This window comes from Ambystoma mexicanum, chromosome 4p, assembly GCF_040938575.1.
Source record: "Ambystoma mexicanum isolate Mex_15411 chromosome 4p, UKY_AmexF1_1, whole genome shotgun sequence".
In the NCBI taxonomy this organism is placed as follows: Eukaryota; Metazoa; Chordata; class Amphibia; order Caudata; family Ambystomatidae; genus Ambystoma; species Ambystoma mexicanum.
In genome coordinates this window covers 1,174,446,279-1,174,461,862 of record NC_090927.1, presented here as the reverse complement: position 1 = coordinate 1,174,461,862, position 15,584 = coordinate 1,174,446,279, and the positions used below count along the sequence as shown (strand labels likewise).

The following is a 15,584-nucleotide window of genomic DNA, read 5'->3' as shown; positions in this document are numbered from 1 at the left end:
CCCACACTGCACGCCACACAAAGCACAGCCTCCACGGCCGGCAGTACACTGCCTCATCGACCGTTGAGGAACACGTGGTGTCGAAGGGAAGGCCCTCAAAATTGTCCCAGTCCCCTGGGCTATCGCGCTCGCAGCATGACAGGCTCCCAAAACAGATGTTGAGGTCTGTTTCTGACACCGTGAATAAATCTGACAAACATTCGGGTGCCAGAGACATACTTCGGAAGCTGCTTCGATGGCCCTTTCCAGTAGCTCAAAAATGAGAGAGCGTATTTAAGTCCAAGGCGTTGAAAAATTCAAAATCTTTGACACCCCTATCATCTGAACCCTCTGTTACAAACTCGTCTTGCTCCACACGCCACCTCAGGCACAGCAGACACTTGTACACAAATCATACACAGGAGACACGAAGTAGAGAGAACAGGGCTGTAATGGAAAAACACACCAATGCATAGGAGGGCTGCATTCTGCTCTGCCCTCTCAGGCCTTGCTTATCCTTGTGTACAATGCAGTAGCTACATCTATTCTCCACCGATAAACCATCACATATAATGCATGTATGGTAACAAACGGGTAATTTCGCAGAACTTGGGGAACACAGCCTGCATTTGTGAAAGGAACAAAGCAGCCTCTGGCAGCCTTGGATTTGAACCAGCAGCTTCATCACTGTGTACCTCATAGGAGTGGCTGTTCATGACCAGCAGTCTGAGGCATCACAGCATTCCACAGCTCTGGTGTGCTGTGCTCTGTGGCATCGTTTGGCACGGGTTTTCCAGCTTTTAGACCAGTCTCTTAGGCAAGTCTGTAGCCCAGTCAATTTGCATCCGATGAATCTCAAAGAAATCAAAAGAAAGTGCAGAATCAGAAAGGTAACACCGTCTACCTCAAACTCTAAGGACCCTTCTCTCTACAGGGACACCCTTTCAGGTGCCATTTAACATAAGCAACCCTCTACATCAGAGAGTACCTCTACCCCTATTCCCTCAGGTTTTCCTAGCTCCAACCAATGGACCCCAGAGAAGTTTGACAAAATAATGTAAAGAATGTCATCCTTTATAGACTTATTTGACTGCCACCCTGATCAACTTTCCAGCCTTCAAGGGCCCTCACAGGGGGAGGCAGTTAAAGGCCAACCTGCTGCCAAAGAAACAAGATTAGACACCGTCCAGCGCAGCACCTCGCAGGACACTGCCCAGGATTTTTACTATATTGACACTTCAGGCTCTCAGGAACCTGGTTCACAAGGGGACCAATATGATCCTGACCAGCATTATGATGATGACTTCTACATCATACAATCTGTGGACCATCATGACCAACCCATGGCTGACTGCCCTGTGGATTATCAGATACAGTAAAGAGAGCTCCTCCTAAAAGCTGCCTAACATTTCAAAATTGATACACAAGAGGCACAGGTGGGTAAAGACTTTGTAGAAGACATCCTTGGGGATAAAGAGTCTGTGGCACAGTTCATACCCCTCCTGCAGTCCATTCAGAGGCACATTCAGCCATCTCTACTCACCCCCAACTTTACGAGGGCACTTAACCCCCCTATAGAGAACATTTTCAGGCCAGCCCACTCCGACCCCTTATACATCAGGGGTCAATTAAAGCCTGACTCACTCTTCGTTCCCACCAGAAGAAAGAGGGCGGGCACGCCTTTAGCCTCTGCTGAGGCCCCTCCTGAGAAGGAGAGCAAAAAGATGTATTCACTGAGGCACTGGGCGGGAAAGTAACTTCCTCTGCTTCATACCAAGTAAGAATCGCAAATAACAACACTCTTGGCTAGTTACAACTGCCATAAGTGGAACAAAACACTACAGAAAATGTAAACCGTCCCAAAGCCATTTAAATCACAGCTCTTGAACGCAGTGGCTGAGGGGTAAGCGCGTGGCCAACTGACTCCTGAAAAATAACCTGGACGCCGCAGATGATGCTGGCCGTATAATACCAGAGGGCACTCTTACTAAACGGTATGCCTTGTTAAGACAATCCGTCTTTAAACTGGAAACTCAAGCCACACTACTCAATATGCCAATTGAACCAAATACCTTATTTGGAAAAGTGGTTGAAAATGCACTTAAAAGTGCTAAAGAAGAGCACAACACCATTAAGTCCTTTGTGCAACTATCTAAAAAGCCCTTTGTTCAAAGAGGCGCGTTCAACACATGCCGATTTCGAGGACAACATTCTCAACGCTGCTCTCGCTATAGCCAGGGTGGACAAACATCATCTTGGAGTTCCTTGCAGGGTCAGTCCTCCCCTCAGAATTTTCTAAGGGGCCACGGAAGGTCTAGGAGTGGAAGCAAAGCCTCCAACACCAGAGGCACCAGAGACCATCCAACCACCCGCCAAGACAGAGGCAAACAACGCAGGAAGAACAATGCATTCTGCTAGAAGAGGTCAAAGCAGAAGCAGAAAAGGACGCTATAGAAATCGTCCCGGTAAACAAGGGTATCTATTCAACGTACTTCCTTGTGCCAGAGAAGGACCTTACAATGCGCCCTGTCCTAGACCTGCAACCTGCAAAAAGATATGTTAAGCCACAAAAGTTCTGCATGACAGTGCTGCAAGAAGTAATCCCCACTGCTAAAACAGGGGTACTACATGGCAATATTAGATATGAAAGATACATACTTTCATATTTCAATGTTCCCAGCACACAATTCCTGTGCTTCAAAATAGCAAATCAACACTACCAGTTCACGGTGCTCCCCTTAGGCATAGCCTCAGCTCCAAGGGTATTCACCAAGGTATTGGCGGTAGTGGCAGCGCACTTGCACAGACAACCTATCCCGTTGTACCCTTATCTGGATGACTGGCTGGTAACAGAGGAATGCCCTCACATTTGCAAGCAAAATACCCAGAGTACAATCGACCTTCTGTTCCAATTCGGGTTTTCAATCAATGAGGAAAAAAAATCAAGCCTTGTGCCAAGCCAAGCGGTTCCAAGGAGCCATCATAAAAAAATCGAGAGGAGCTAGTCTTCCCCTCAAATGAAAGAGTTCAAAACATGCTGCTGCCGATACCTCATTATCTCGCCGGTCGCCAAATAACCTTACGAGGGACTTGGCTCGGGTGTGAAGCCCTTGGAGTTCATGGTTGATAGCCATGACTGTATGTCTGGGTGTTCAGTGTTGTTGGTGAGGAGTAGGAATTCGGTCTCAGAGGGGTTGAGCTTCAATTATGCACTGGACACCCAAGACTGCATCAGTGAGAGACATGTTTTGAAACTGTGGATGTCTTTGGATTTGATTTTGAGATATAGCTGTGTGTTGGCCTATTTGTAGATGTTGTGTGTGGCAAGCAGGGCTACCAGCAGCTCCATCTATAGATTGAAGAGCACTGTGGAGAGGATGGAACCCTGCAGGACTCCACAGTTGACAGGTAGCATTGGCAATCTAGAGGGGTCCTTCCGAACAAACTGCTGACGGTTGGTGAGGTAGGACTTGCACCCCCATATGCCAATGTAGGGTGTCCATGAGCACCTGGTGGTCTACTGTCCACGTGTTAATGTCGCCCCCTGATGCTTGCGAGCTTCGGCGTGTTACACATATATAAATAAAATAAAATACTGTGTTAAAAGCAGCCGAGAGATCGAGTAGAACCAGGAGGCAGGGGTGGCCGTTGTCAAGGAAGCCGACCACCTTAATTGTTGCTGTCCCCTTTTTGCATCTCGGTCTGAACCCAGATTGGTAGCTTTTGAGGATGTTGTTGGTGTCGATGTGTTGCTGCAACACATCAACGCCAAAAGGCTACTGCTTATTCGATAATCTTACCTAGGAAGGCAAGATGGGGTGATAGTTACCTAGGTGATCAGGGTCCAGAGTGGGTTTATTTATTAGAGGGAGGATTTGTCCTGTCTTTAGGGTTGATGGGAAGGCGCCTTCAATTGGGGTGCTGTTGATGATCTCCAGGTAGGGAAGGGTCTTGCGGATGGATGCTGGGAGGATGTCATCTGTATACGATGTGGCTTTGAGGGTGGCCAGGGTTTCTGTTGAGAGAGTGTCTTGGATGTTGTCCAGGGTGTGGACATTTCACGAGGAGGGATGGGAGGTGGGTCTGTGGATGCATAGCTGTGCTGGTGAATCTTGCTGATTTTGTCGATTAAGAAGGTGGATTTTTCGATGGAGTGTGGTATGGCAGGGTCGGGTAGCAAGTTGATGCAGTGCTTGACCGCTATGAAGAGGGCTCTGCTTTTTGCTTCTGCTATGGTGTTCTGATATTAGGTGGCCTTAGCTGTGTTGATTAGCTGTCGGTGGGTTGCTTGGAGTCGCTAGAGGAGCAACCGGTCGGATGCGTTCCTGGAGCAGTGCCATATTTTCTCTTGTTTCATGATGACCCTCTTGCTGAAGTTGAGTTCTTGCGTGTACCAGGGTGCTGAGGGTTTTGGTTCACAGGTGCATTGTTTTAGAGGTGTGCGTCGGTCGATGGAGGCTGAGAGGGTGGTGTTTAGTGCTTCTAGTAGAGAGTCACAGTTCAGTTGGGGTTGTTCGGTCCATGTGAGGTAGAGGTTGGCGAGGTCTTCCGTGAGGGGCTTCCACCGGGAAGTTCTTGAGGACCTGAAGGTTTGTCTGATGGATTTCTGCTTGGAGTGCTTGACTGTGGTGGTGTGCAGGATGTTGAAAGACACGGCCAGGTGGTGAGCCCAGTCAAGCAGGAGAGGAGAGCTATAGTGGAGGGAAGGCAGTGCAGTGTTGATTAGATTGTGGATGTTACCTTTCTCGTGTGCTGGATCTTTTATGTGCTGTGTGAGGCTAAGGGTGTCGAGAAGGCTGAGGAGAGCATCCTTCATCAGATTGGTGGCCTTGTTGCATGGGAGATTGAAGTCGTCTATTAAGGTGTTGCTGTGTGGGAGGGACATGGTGGTGACCAGGTAGGTGAAGTCTCCAATGAAGCCAGTATTGTGTTTGGGCAGCCTGTAGATGAGATGAAAGGGGACTGTGTCCGTTAGGGAGAGCAGGAAATGGCTTGAGAGGACTTCGAAGGAGCCAATGTCGTTGACGTCAAGTCTGGTGCAAGGCCACAAGATCTTGTGGATGACTGCGAGACCTGCACCTGTCATGTTCAGCTAGTGTCTGTGTTGGATGCTGAAGCCATCGGGGACAAAGACGTCTAAGATGTGGGTGGAAGTGGATGTCAGCCAGGTCTTGGTGATGAAGATGATATCAAGGTTATGTAAAGTGATGAGGTCGGGGATGTCTGCTGCACGGGTGATAGCTGAGCAGATGTTAGCGAGCATCAACGTCCGTGTTGTGGATGGTGAGGGGTTGGTGATGGGCTTGAGGCTGATGTGCGTCAGGTTGCTGATGCGGAGTCCATGCCTTAGAGGAGGGGCGATGTCATTGGCGTTGCCTGGTGATCCTGGAGATGGCCTGTGGGGACAGAGGGAGAATATACATGTGGGCGTGTGCTTACCTGTTTTTTGAGCAGGGATTCTGGCTCTGAATCCTCCCGGTCTGAACAGGTCAAACAGGAATTGCCCTTTTCTGCGTCTGCCCTTCGGACGCCCGGGCGAGAGACGCCCTTGATCTAAGAGTAAGAGCAGAAAGGAAGAGACAGGGCTAAGAAGGTGGGTGGGGCCTAGGCCACGTGACCTAGATCCACTTGCTCCTGCTCACCAAGGTAGATGGCATTGTCCAATTCTGTGAAATTTCACCCTGGAATGCATGTTGACAATATTCGTTTTTGCTCCATTTCCTCAAAACGTACATGCTTCTTCAAATATTGGACTCTTTAAGCATTTAATTTAATTGATTGACTTGATGTATTGTCTGAACTGGGGTATGTTTGTTTATAATCGAATTTATATCCAAACAGAGCCTTTTATTTGAGTGCTAAGTCTAAACAATCATTCTAGAGGACCAAAATATAAACATTTTAGAGCCTCTGCAACAAGGAACCTAATCCCGGTCATATTCGTCTCAAGCTTTTCAGGGGTATATGATATGATATGATGGTTTATTTGTATAGCGCCTATACACAATGTGTTTCAAAGCGCTTCAAGGCAAGGGTGGGAATAAGGGAAAATACAATGACATTCTTGCAGGCCATGAACAGTAAGGGTGTGAAATTAACTATCGTACTCGGCCTGACGACATTTCAGATAGTGCAAGAGCTAAGACATAGATAAGGAAGGGAGGGCGAGAGTGGGAAGGACATGGAAACAGACAGGCGACTACCGTACAAGGCCTGATGACATTTCTGGTAGAGCCAGAGAAAACAAAAGGTGAGGGAGAGGGGTGCAGAAAGGGAGGGGAGGAACAAAACAAGCAACTATCGTACTAGGCCTTACGACATTTCAGATAGTGTTGGGTGGGGGGGGTCGAACAAATAAGGGGAGGGGAGGAGACAGACGAGGTTGCTATCATACTAGGTCCAGGGACAATTCTGATAGAGTAAGTGCATAAAAGAAAATAAGGGGGGGGGAGAGGAGAAGGGAGAAGGGGGAGGAGGAGAGAACCGAGAGTAAGCAGTCAAAAAGAGTGGAGAAGCAAGAGGGGAGAGCGAATACAATTGCAGAAGTCGGTAGTAACACATAATGTTGCAAGCCTGGATACAAGATGAAGATGGGAACAGCATGATTGAGGGCCACCATGAGAAAGGGTGACACACTGTGAATCAATGAAGACCATCAACGTCAAATCATGGAGTGATTAACAGAATATTTCCGCTAAATTGAGCATCTAGCTTGAGAGAAAGATACGTGTCCTATGAGGTAAATGGGGGGCCAGAGTAGCCCTATATTTTGCTGAATGAATGGTTAAACATCGAGACCCTCTGTTTAAAAGTAAATGACTCTGAGAAAGGCAACTGAATTTCAAGGCAGGAAAGTAAATACTAGCATACTGCTAAACCTATGGCAATAGATTAAATGCCTTAGTCACATTTCTAGTATGAGTACTTTATCAAATACATGAAGTGCCAGAGTTGAAATAAAATCTTGAAAAATGTTCAAACTTATTTAATTTGTTTTAATTGTTTTTACACTGCTTGCATTGTTATAATCTTAGTTCTGCCCTCCAGTGTCCCCATCAAAATCTAAATTATCTTGAGGTTGTAATTTGTTTAGAATGAGGGTCTTTTGTACAAAAGCCACAAAATGTATTAGACCCAAGTCTTATACTGATTTCACTGTGAATAGGCTTGGTCTTCAGTCTAAATAAAATGGCATATTTGCAACTGAAAAAGAAATGTTAAATCATAGGTTCCATCTTGCGCAGAGCATCAGAAATGGGAATGTGTTGTTCTTGCGAGATTAAAGTATTACTAGTCAAATGTGCATTCTTACAGTTTCATTTATCACTTTGCTTAATGCTGGTGAGGACATTCGAGGTCCCAACAAGGCAAAGGGTTTATATTACGCAAGTTGTACTAGTCCATGTTGCAGCTGGATTAGATGCAATGTTCCAACTAAATGTGTTTTTGTGTAGCTAAAGGAATCCGAATAAGTGTTACTTAGGCTGCAGTTTTTGAGTCATTTTAGATTTGCAATATGTATTAACATAAGTAGCCGTAGCATGGATACAATGTTATTATGCAATTTACAACTTGTAACACTTAGAAGCATGTAACAGGGAGCTTCGTGCATACGAGAGAGAGAGAAACTCGCCGAGGGGAAATCAATGTGAGGCGGTGCAGTAATCTTGAGCACTGTACATGTGGCGATTGGGCAATGTTTTAAATTGCATAAACATTTTAGGAAATTGCGAAACGGGTTCATTGGGGTACATGGAGACATCAAACTGTACGTTTTTTGGTTAGTTGGGGTCTGCATGAGTCAGAGCTGCTTGGTTTGCAGGAACGGTTTTCGCCTACCTTGCAGAGGTGGATGACCGAGGTCATGAAAGGCAAGTAGAGAACTGCATATGAGCAGCTGGTGATAGCATCACAAAGGTGTGACAGGGACCGCATTGTGGCCCTGTCAGGAGGGCGGAGGTTGAGCTCACCCCAACCCAACACAGGTTATCGGCATCCAAGCAGGGGAAAGAGCCCCTTTAGCTGTGCGGGAGATGCTAGAGCAGCGGTATGCAGGAAACAAAGGGGTGCTGCGAGCAGCACACCAGCGGCCAGCAAGGGAGACAGCCCAGCAGACCTGAAGCAGCGAGCAGGACAACACTGATCCCCACAAAAGGAGAATGAATTTATCCTCGTAGACCACCAGGGGTGATTCTAAAAGGGGGAAAGCCTTATGAATCAGGGCCCGACTGCACCACCATGGAGTTTGGAACAGGGGAAAAGTCTCCAGAGAGGCTTTGGAGAACACTTGGTCCTGAAGAGCCGATGTAGTCTCCAGGTCAGGAATGCAGCAGAATCAATGTGGAAAGGGGCAGGGCTTACTAGCCATTTTAAGTCCTCCCATGGCCTTCAACGTCACACCCCTGGAGCCAGGAAAGTGATTGACCGAGTGAGTATCCCATCCAGGGAGGGAGTGGGGGGATATAAGGAGGTGTTTTTGAATGTGTAAGTGTGGGTTAGTTGGGTGAGGACAGGAGACGGAGGAGGACGTCTGAAAGACCAGGAGAAAAGGTGATTGGAGTGTTAAGGATGTTGTGAAGGAGGGAGTCTGTGGAGTGTTTGTGTGAGAGAGGAGAGGGTGTGAGTTTTAGAGGTAGAGTAGGAGTAGCGGAGGGGCATAGTCGTAGTGAATGAGGGAATTAACTATTAGAGTGGTAGTTCGTAGTAGAGGAGTGTGCAGGGCACCATATCCCTGAGTGTCCCTGAGGGTCTGACCAGGGGCTAGTGAGAGGGGTGTGCAGGGCACAATATCCCTGGGAGTCCAGAGAGAGAATGACAGCAGAAGGGACGGGGTAGTAGCAGAGTGGGAATAGCAGCAGAGAGAGAGAGAGAGGGAGAGAGACAGTGAGTGGCAATATGGGAGTAGCTATTTGCATAGAGGAAACAGGAGCTTGAAACGCTATGAACGTACTTAAATGCCACCTAGATTGGTCTTATGGCCAGAATGGGGTTGTAGATACAAGAAGCAATCTTCCTGAGAGCACGTGTGTTTGTTGTTCGAACAGGGAAGTTCAGTTATATGGTGGGCTGAATTGGGGGGGGGGGGGTTAGTTAAAACACATGCGAGGGGTGCTTAAGGGCAAAGTTTGTCAGTGTTTTATGGGCTCTCAGGGAGATAAACAGGAGGTGTGCTGAAGGCTGTATGATTTGAGCTGGTAGTTGTAAATAAGGTGAAGTGAAAGAATGTAGGACAAAATAATGAGGCCAGCGCATCTGGGGTGATGAGAATTGTACTGCTGGTTCAAATGAATCATTATTGCTTTTCTCCCTCCTCTTGTTTTGAAGTGTTTATGAAAAGCCTCACACATCACGTACTGGGTTAAAGTTTCTCTGATGAATGGGACAAGTTATCTGATTAATTGGTTCTAGATAAGATTATGTTTAGAATGTCATGAATGATTATGGAAAGAATCAAGTGGCGAAAGTGGGATTGTGTCTTGTTCATGTGTGCAATAAGGTTAGAGAATGTGGATTGCATTTCTTTTTATTAGGGTTGGCCAATGGGATTTTGTGGTATGCCTTTGTAACAGACACTTTAATTGTGTAAATGGTTTGTGTAAAAGGTGCAATTTTGTTAGGCACTGGAATACATTGTTAGTTTTCAGCTTCAAGAAGCTAAACCCTTTCCAGCCATCAGCATACAATTAACTTGTTTTTCTGCTAAAGTGCATTTATTCTTCATTGGAGCTGGTTTTTCGCATTGGATTTTGGAGTCCCATTATACACTGGCTGATGAATTTTATGCAGAGTCCACTTTAGAAATTGTTTTTTCTGTTTTGGAAAAGATTCAATTCGGAAACCGATGATTCCCAATAGAAAATATGGCCTTTTTCATATAGTGTCTTAGTCAAGTTACTTTGTTCATGCAGGGATAACACTTCGCATGTCCCAAATCAGCCTTTGAATGTACGTCTGGATTTTACCCATATTGAGAACTTTTGAATTCCTCAAATGTGTCTACCATACAGGTCTCCCGTCTTAAAAGAACGTGCTGCCAATTTAGACAAATATGACAAATGAATAGAAACTTTCAAGTGTTCACAGTATTTACTCTTTGGAAAGTGACTCTGAAAGGTTGAAAGCGTGGAGAACATAGTCCGACGTTAAATATAGAAACGTTTAAAAGTTTAATTATCTATGCTTTTATTTAGTGGAAGTTGGAGACAGAATGTTGACCTCAATAGTTTGAAAAATAAATGAGAATTGGGAAAGTGCCATGTGGCTCTGATAAATAGGAGTAGGGAAAGTTCAGAAATGTGACAACCGGGGGCACTGGAGTGTAGAGGAGGCGTGCAATGCTTGTACATTTGCATTGCCAAAATGCAATCAAACAAACTCACCCAAGTGCACCCCTTGTTGTTACATGAATTAAAACACCTCGGGGTGAGCCATACTTTTCCTTAAGGGGAGTAAACCCATCAGTGTAACTGCTAAATTGTGTCCAGCATCATGTAATCGAGTTAAAGGGCTCAGATTCAAAAACTGATTTAAATTGCTTCAACTCAGTGTTTTTTAAAACAGTGACTTGAATTCACCTTTGTGTTCTGTTGTCTTGGACATTGCTTTATTGCTTTAGTCTTCTGCTGAAAGTGGGGTTCAATCCTCCTCTGTAGGTTTCCTGAATCCACCTTGGCAAGAATATGAATTTTTAAAAATGTGTTAAACATATTTTTCATAATTTCCTCCCTTATAGCAACTGGAAAGAAGCAATCTACTATAATCTTTAAATGTGACATAAGTGAAGATAATGGAACTCCTGAGCTCATGAGTGAGACCCTTGGATGTGCTGCTACGTTTGAGTGGAAGACCAAGGTGGTTTGTCCTCCTAAGAAGATGGAGTGCAGGCTAATTCTGGCTCATAAAACCTATGACCTGAGAACAATATCTTCCCTCTCTGGAGCCTGGTATTTTTCACATGATGGTAGTTCGTAAGTATTGACATTTAAGGAGTTTGCTATTCAACTGTGGCTTATTCTGTGCTCTCGTGTGACCTTAACAAAGCCTTTATTTGTGCGCGAATATTGGGACTATATTTCCAGTGTATTTTTCAAACATAGCTCCCTCCTTTCTGCAGGTGCAGTGCCATGGGTTTTGTAAGAGAAGGAGCCCACTGGCAAATGTACTTATGGGTGCCTGTTAAGAGCCTTAACTGAGTCAATCTGTCTATTTTCAACCTCTCCTGTGTTGCAGAGATACTCCGGCTTCATGCTTGCATTGTCATATGTTTCAGATGTTTGCACCATCAATGTATTAGGTTGTTGACTGTTTAATGCCATTCAACCATTTAGATGGCAATTTCATGTGTTCATCGTTTTGCAAGAACACTTAAGTAACTTCATTTGTTTTCAAAAAAATATAATTTGCCACAGGTAGAAGCGTTATCCTTCAGAACTTCAGTCACTGCTTATTGGCAGTGGATAACCATATCACTGTTATGTTATTTTGCATTTATTTAGCGCCTTATGTACCATTGGTATGGTCTCAAGGTGCTGGTAGGTTGAACACCCTCGGGAAACGAAGTTCAAGTCAGTAGAGAGAATAGAGAGAGTCATAAGGTGCGTGTGAGCACCGGACATGTGTGCAGCTGGTGTGGCATTCGTGTGATAGCTGCTTTAACGGTAGGTGTGTTGGTTGGGAGATCATGAGTATGTGTTCGTTCTGGCAGGTTGTTATCCAGACCAATTCTGGCTGCGTTAGGCCTGAGGAAAACGCCTGGGCTGGACGGTGTGTAACCAGCAGTGTTTAGTTAGGGTGATGGGGAGCATGAGGCAAATGATGGTATGAGAACAGCTATACCGAATGGTGTCATAGTATCGCTGTGTTCTAGTTGAGTGGTGGTATTAAGAAGAGAGTAAGCGTGGAGATGTGATATGGTGGTTTACCTTAGGTGCTTGAGATCGACCCCACTCCAATGGTTCCATGTACTCCATCCGTTCCATGTATTCCGAACTGTTCCATGTATTACGGGCGTTTCGAGCACTTAGAACCGTTCCTTTCAATGCTCTTTCAAACGTTCCATGCACTCCAAACCGTTCCATGCATGTCACGCCATTCTATGCACTCAATCTGTTCCATGCACTCCAATCTGTTCCATGCACTCCAATCCGTTCCATGCACTCCAATCCGTTCGATGCACTCCAATCCGTTCGATGCACTCCAATCCGTTCGATGCACTCCAATCCGTTCGATGCACTCCAATCCGTTCGATGCACTCCAATCCGTTCGATGCACTCCAATCCGTTCGATGCACTCCAATCCGTTCGATGCACTCCGAACCGTTCCATGCACTCCGAACCGTTCCATGCACTCCGAACCGTTCCATGCACTCTGAACCGTTCCATGCACTCTGAACCGTTCCATGCACTCTGAACCGTTGAATGCACTCCAGTCCGTTGAATGCACTCCAGTCCGTTGAATGCACTCCAGTCCGTTGAATGCACTCCAGTCCGTTGAATGCACTCCAATCCGTTGAATGCACTCCAATCCGTTGAATGCACTCCAATCCGTTGAATGCACTCCAATCCGTTGAATGCACTCCAATCCGTTGAATGCACTCCAATCCGTTGAATGCACTCCAATCCGTTGAATGCACTCCAATCCGTTCTATGCACTCCAATCCGTTCCATGCACTCCAAGCCATCTTATGCACTGCTCCTTTCATTCGTTCTACCCACGTTCCGTTTCCTTTCTCCATGCATCATCCTTCCACATACGTCATCTTCACATGTTCCATCCACTTCACTGGCTCCAGCCATTTTAAACGTTCCATCCTCTTCACCGGTTCCACTTACTTTACTGGTTTCACCCATTTCACCGGTTCCAGACACATCACACGTTCATCCACCTACTTCATCCGTCCTACCATTTCACCCGTTCCACCCACTTCACCAGTTCATCTGTTCCATCCACATACTTCACCCGTTCCAACCACAAACCTCACCCGTTCCAACCACAAACTTCACCCGTTCCAACCACAAACTTCACCCGTTCCAACCACATACTTCACCTGTTCCAACCACATACTTCACCCGTTCCAACCATATACTTCACCCGTTCCATCCACATACTCCACCTTTTCCATCTGCATACTTCACCCTTTCCGTCCACATATTTCACCCATTTCACCCCTACCATTCTGTTCATGCGTTCGACCCAGTTCATCCGTTCGACCCAGTTCATCCGTTCGACCCAGTTCATCTGTTCGACCCAGTTCATCCGTTCCTCTCACATACTTCACTCGTTCCAACCCCATACTTCTTCTGTTCCAACCACATTTTTCACTTGATGCATCCACTTCACCCATTCCATTGACATACTTCACCCGTTCTATTTAATATATTTAACCCATTTTGTCCACATACTTCACACATTCCTTCCTTATACTTTACCCGTCTCGTCCTTATACATCACCCGTTCTTCCAGATCCATCCTCCGTTCCTGCTACCCACTTCACCCGTTTCTTCCCCCTACTACACCTGTTCCTTCCAACCACCTCACCCGTTCCTTCCAACCACTTCACCCGTTCCGTCCATATACATCATCCGTTTGCTTCACACTCGACACCCGCTCCTCGCTCCGCATTCTACGCCCACTTCACACTCTACACCCGTTCCGCACTCCATACCCACTCTGCACTCTTCACTTGCTCCGCACCCGCACCATACCCTACATCTGCTCAACACCCTACATCAGCTCAACACCACCACACCCTACCTCTGCTCAACACCCTACATCTGCTCAACACCCTACACCCGCTCCACTCTATCTACTCATACCCTACATCCGCACCACAACCTACAACCGCACCACGTTCTTATCTGCGCCACGCTCTCATCCGCTCCATGTCCTCATTCATTCTGCACTCTCACCCGCTCTACGTACTCACCCGCTCTACGTACTCACCCGCTCTACATACTCACCCGCTCTACGTACTCACCCGCTCTACGTACTCACCCGCCCTACCACTCACCCGTCCTACGCGCTCACCTGCTTTACGCGCTCCCCCACTTTACGCGCTCTACCGCTCCTCGGCTCTACGCACTACTCGGCTCTACGCACTACTCGGCTCTACGCACTCCATCCACTCCACCCGCTCCACTCACTTCGTTTATTCATCCTGCATTATCGGTTCAGCCCACATCACTTGTCGCACGCACTCGATCCGTTCCGTGCTCTCCATCTGTCCCATGTACTATACCCATCTCATGTACTCGAATCGTCTATTCAGTACTTTCCATTTATACCAGGCACTCTTACATTCCATGCCTTCAGTCTATGCACTCATCCGTCTCCTGTATTCATCTTTCTATCCTCTTAACTTTATTCCTTTCGTCCATTTTGTTCCTTTCGTCTATTTCAATCATTTCATCCATTTCATTAATTTCGACCGCTTTACTTGTTTCGTACAATTTATTCTTTAATCCACCTCACTGCTTTGGTCTACTTTACTTATGCTATTCTGTTTGTCCTTTTTAGTTTGCATTGGAGGTTATTCGTTTTCGATTTCTCGCATGGATCTTGAGGTTGTATGTTATTTGTTTTGTTATTTATGATGTAGTAGTTTGGGTTAGTTGAATTGTTGTTATCCACTTTAATCCTCACGTCCACATGATCCTCTTAGAGCATTTATTTTGTCCATTTCATTAATTTCAGCTACTTTATTGCTCTCGTACAGCTTATTCTTTTTATCTACTTCCCAGGTTTGATCCTTTTTATTCATTCTATTTTGTTTGTTCTTTTTAGCTACCCAATAGAGGTTATTCGTTTTCGATTTCTCGCTCGGATCGTGATGCAGCATTGCTATTTATGATCTAGCATTTGGGCAAAAGTCATTGAAGTGCTGTTATCTAGTTTGAGTTAGTTTGAGTTCGGGGTCGGTTTTAGGGGAAGAGCCAAGTTTTCAGTAATTTGCGGAAAGACTTGAGGTTTTCGGTGAGTCGGATGTGGGGTGGGAGTGCGTTCCACAGCGTGGGGCGAAGGCTGAGAATGATGATCCGCCTAACCTGACTGAGTTTGTTTTTGGTATGACTAGGAGGCCGGCTGAGCTTGATCTTAGAGTACGTGCAGGGTGATAGGGTTTTAGTTTGTCGTGAAGATATTGAGGTCCGGTTTTATGCAGTGCTCGGTGAGAAATGCATAAGGTTTTGAAGGTCACCCTTCGGGCAACCGGAAGCCAGTGCCGAGTTTTGAGGGCTGGGGAGATGTGGTCTCTAGGGCCAAGCGCTAGTAGCAATTTGGCAGCAGCGTTTCGTGCTCTTTGTAGTTTAGTCAGTTGGTATGCGTGGACTCCGAGGTAGAGGGGGTTAGCATAGTCCAGTCTATAACAATCTATAACAATTAATTGGACTGCGGAGAGTCTGTTGGGAAAGGAGAGGTATGGAAAAATGCGCCTAAGAGTTTTAAGGTGGTAGTGGCAGGACTTTGAGACGTTGACTTGGTGCGAGAGTGTTAGGTCAGAGTTTAGGGTGCATCCAAGTTTTTTTTACTGAATTAGAGGGAGTCGGTGGGTTGCCCATGGCAGATGACCAGGGTAGTGGGTGTGGAAGAAGTTCGGTGTTGCCACATAC

General features: G+C 46.1%; 1 protein-coding gene across 1 annotated transcript in view; it reads left to right on the top strand.

Annotated features, from left to right (window-relative positions):
• IGF2R (insulin like growth factor 2 receptor) overlaps positions 1-15,584 on the top strand; it is a 2,762,372-nt gene that overhangs the window by 2,364,257 nt on the left and 382,531 nt on the right. Inside the window, 1 exon segment of the mRNA XM_069606818.1 lies at positions 10,712-10,946. Coding sequence (XP_069462919.1) covers positions 10,712-10,946 — 235 coding nt within the window.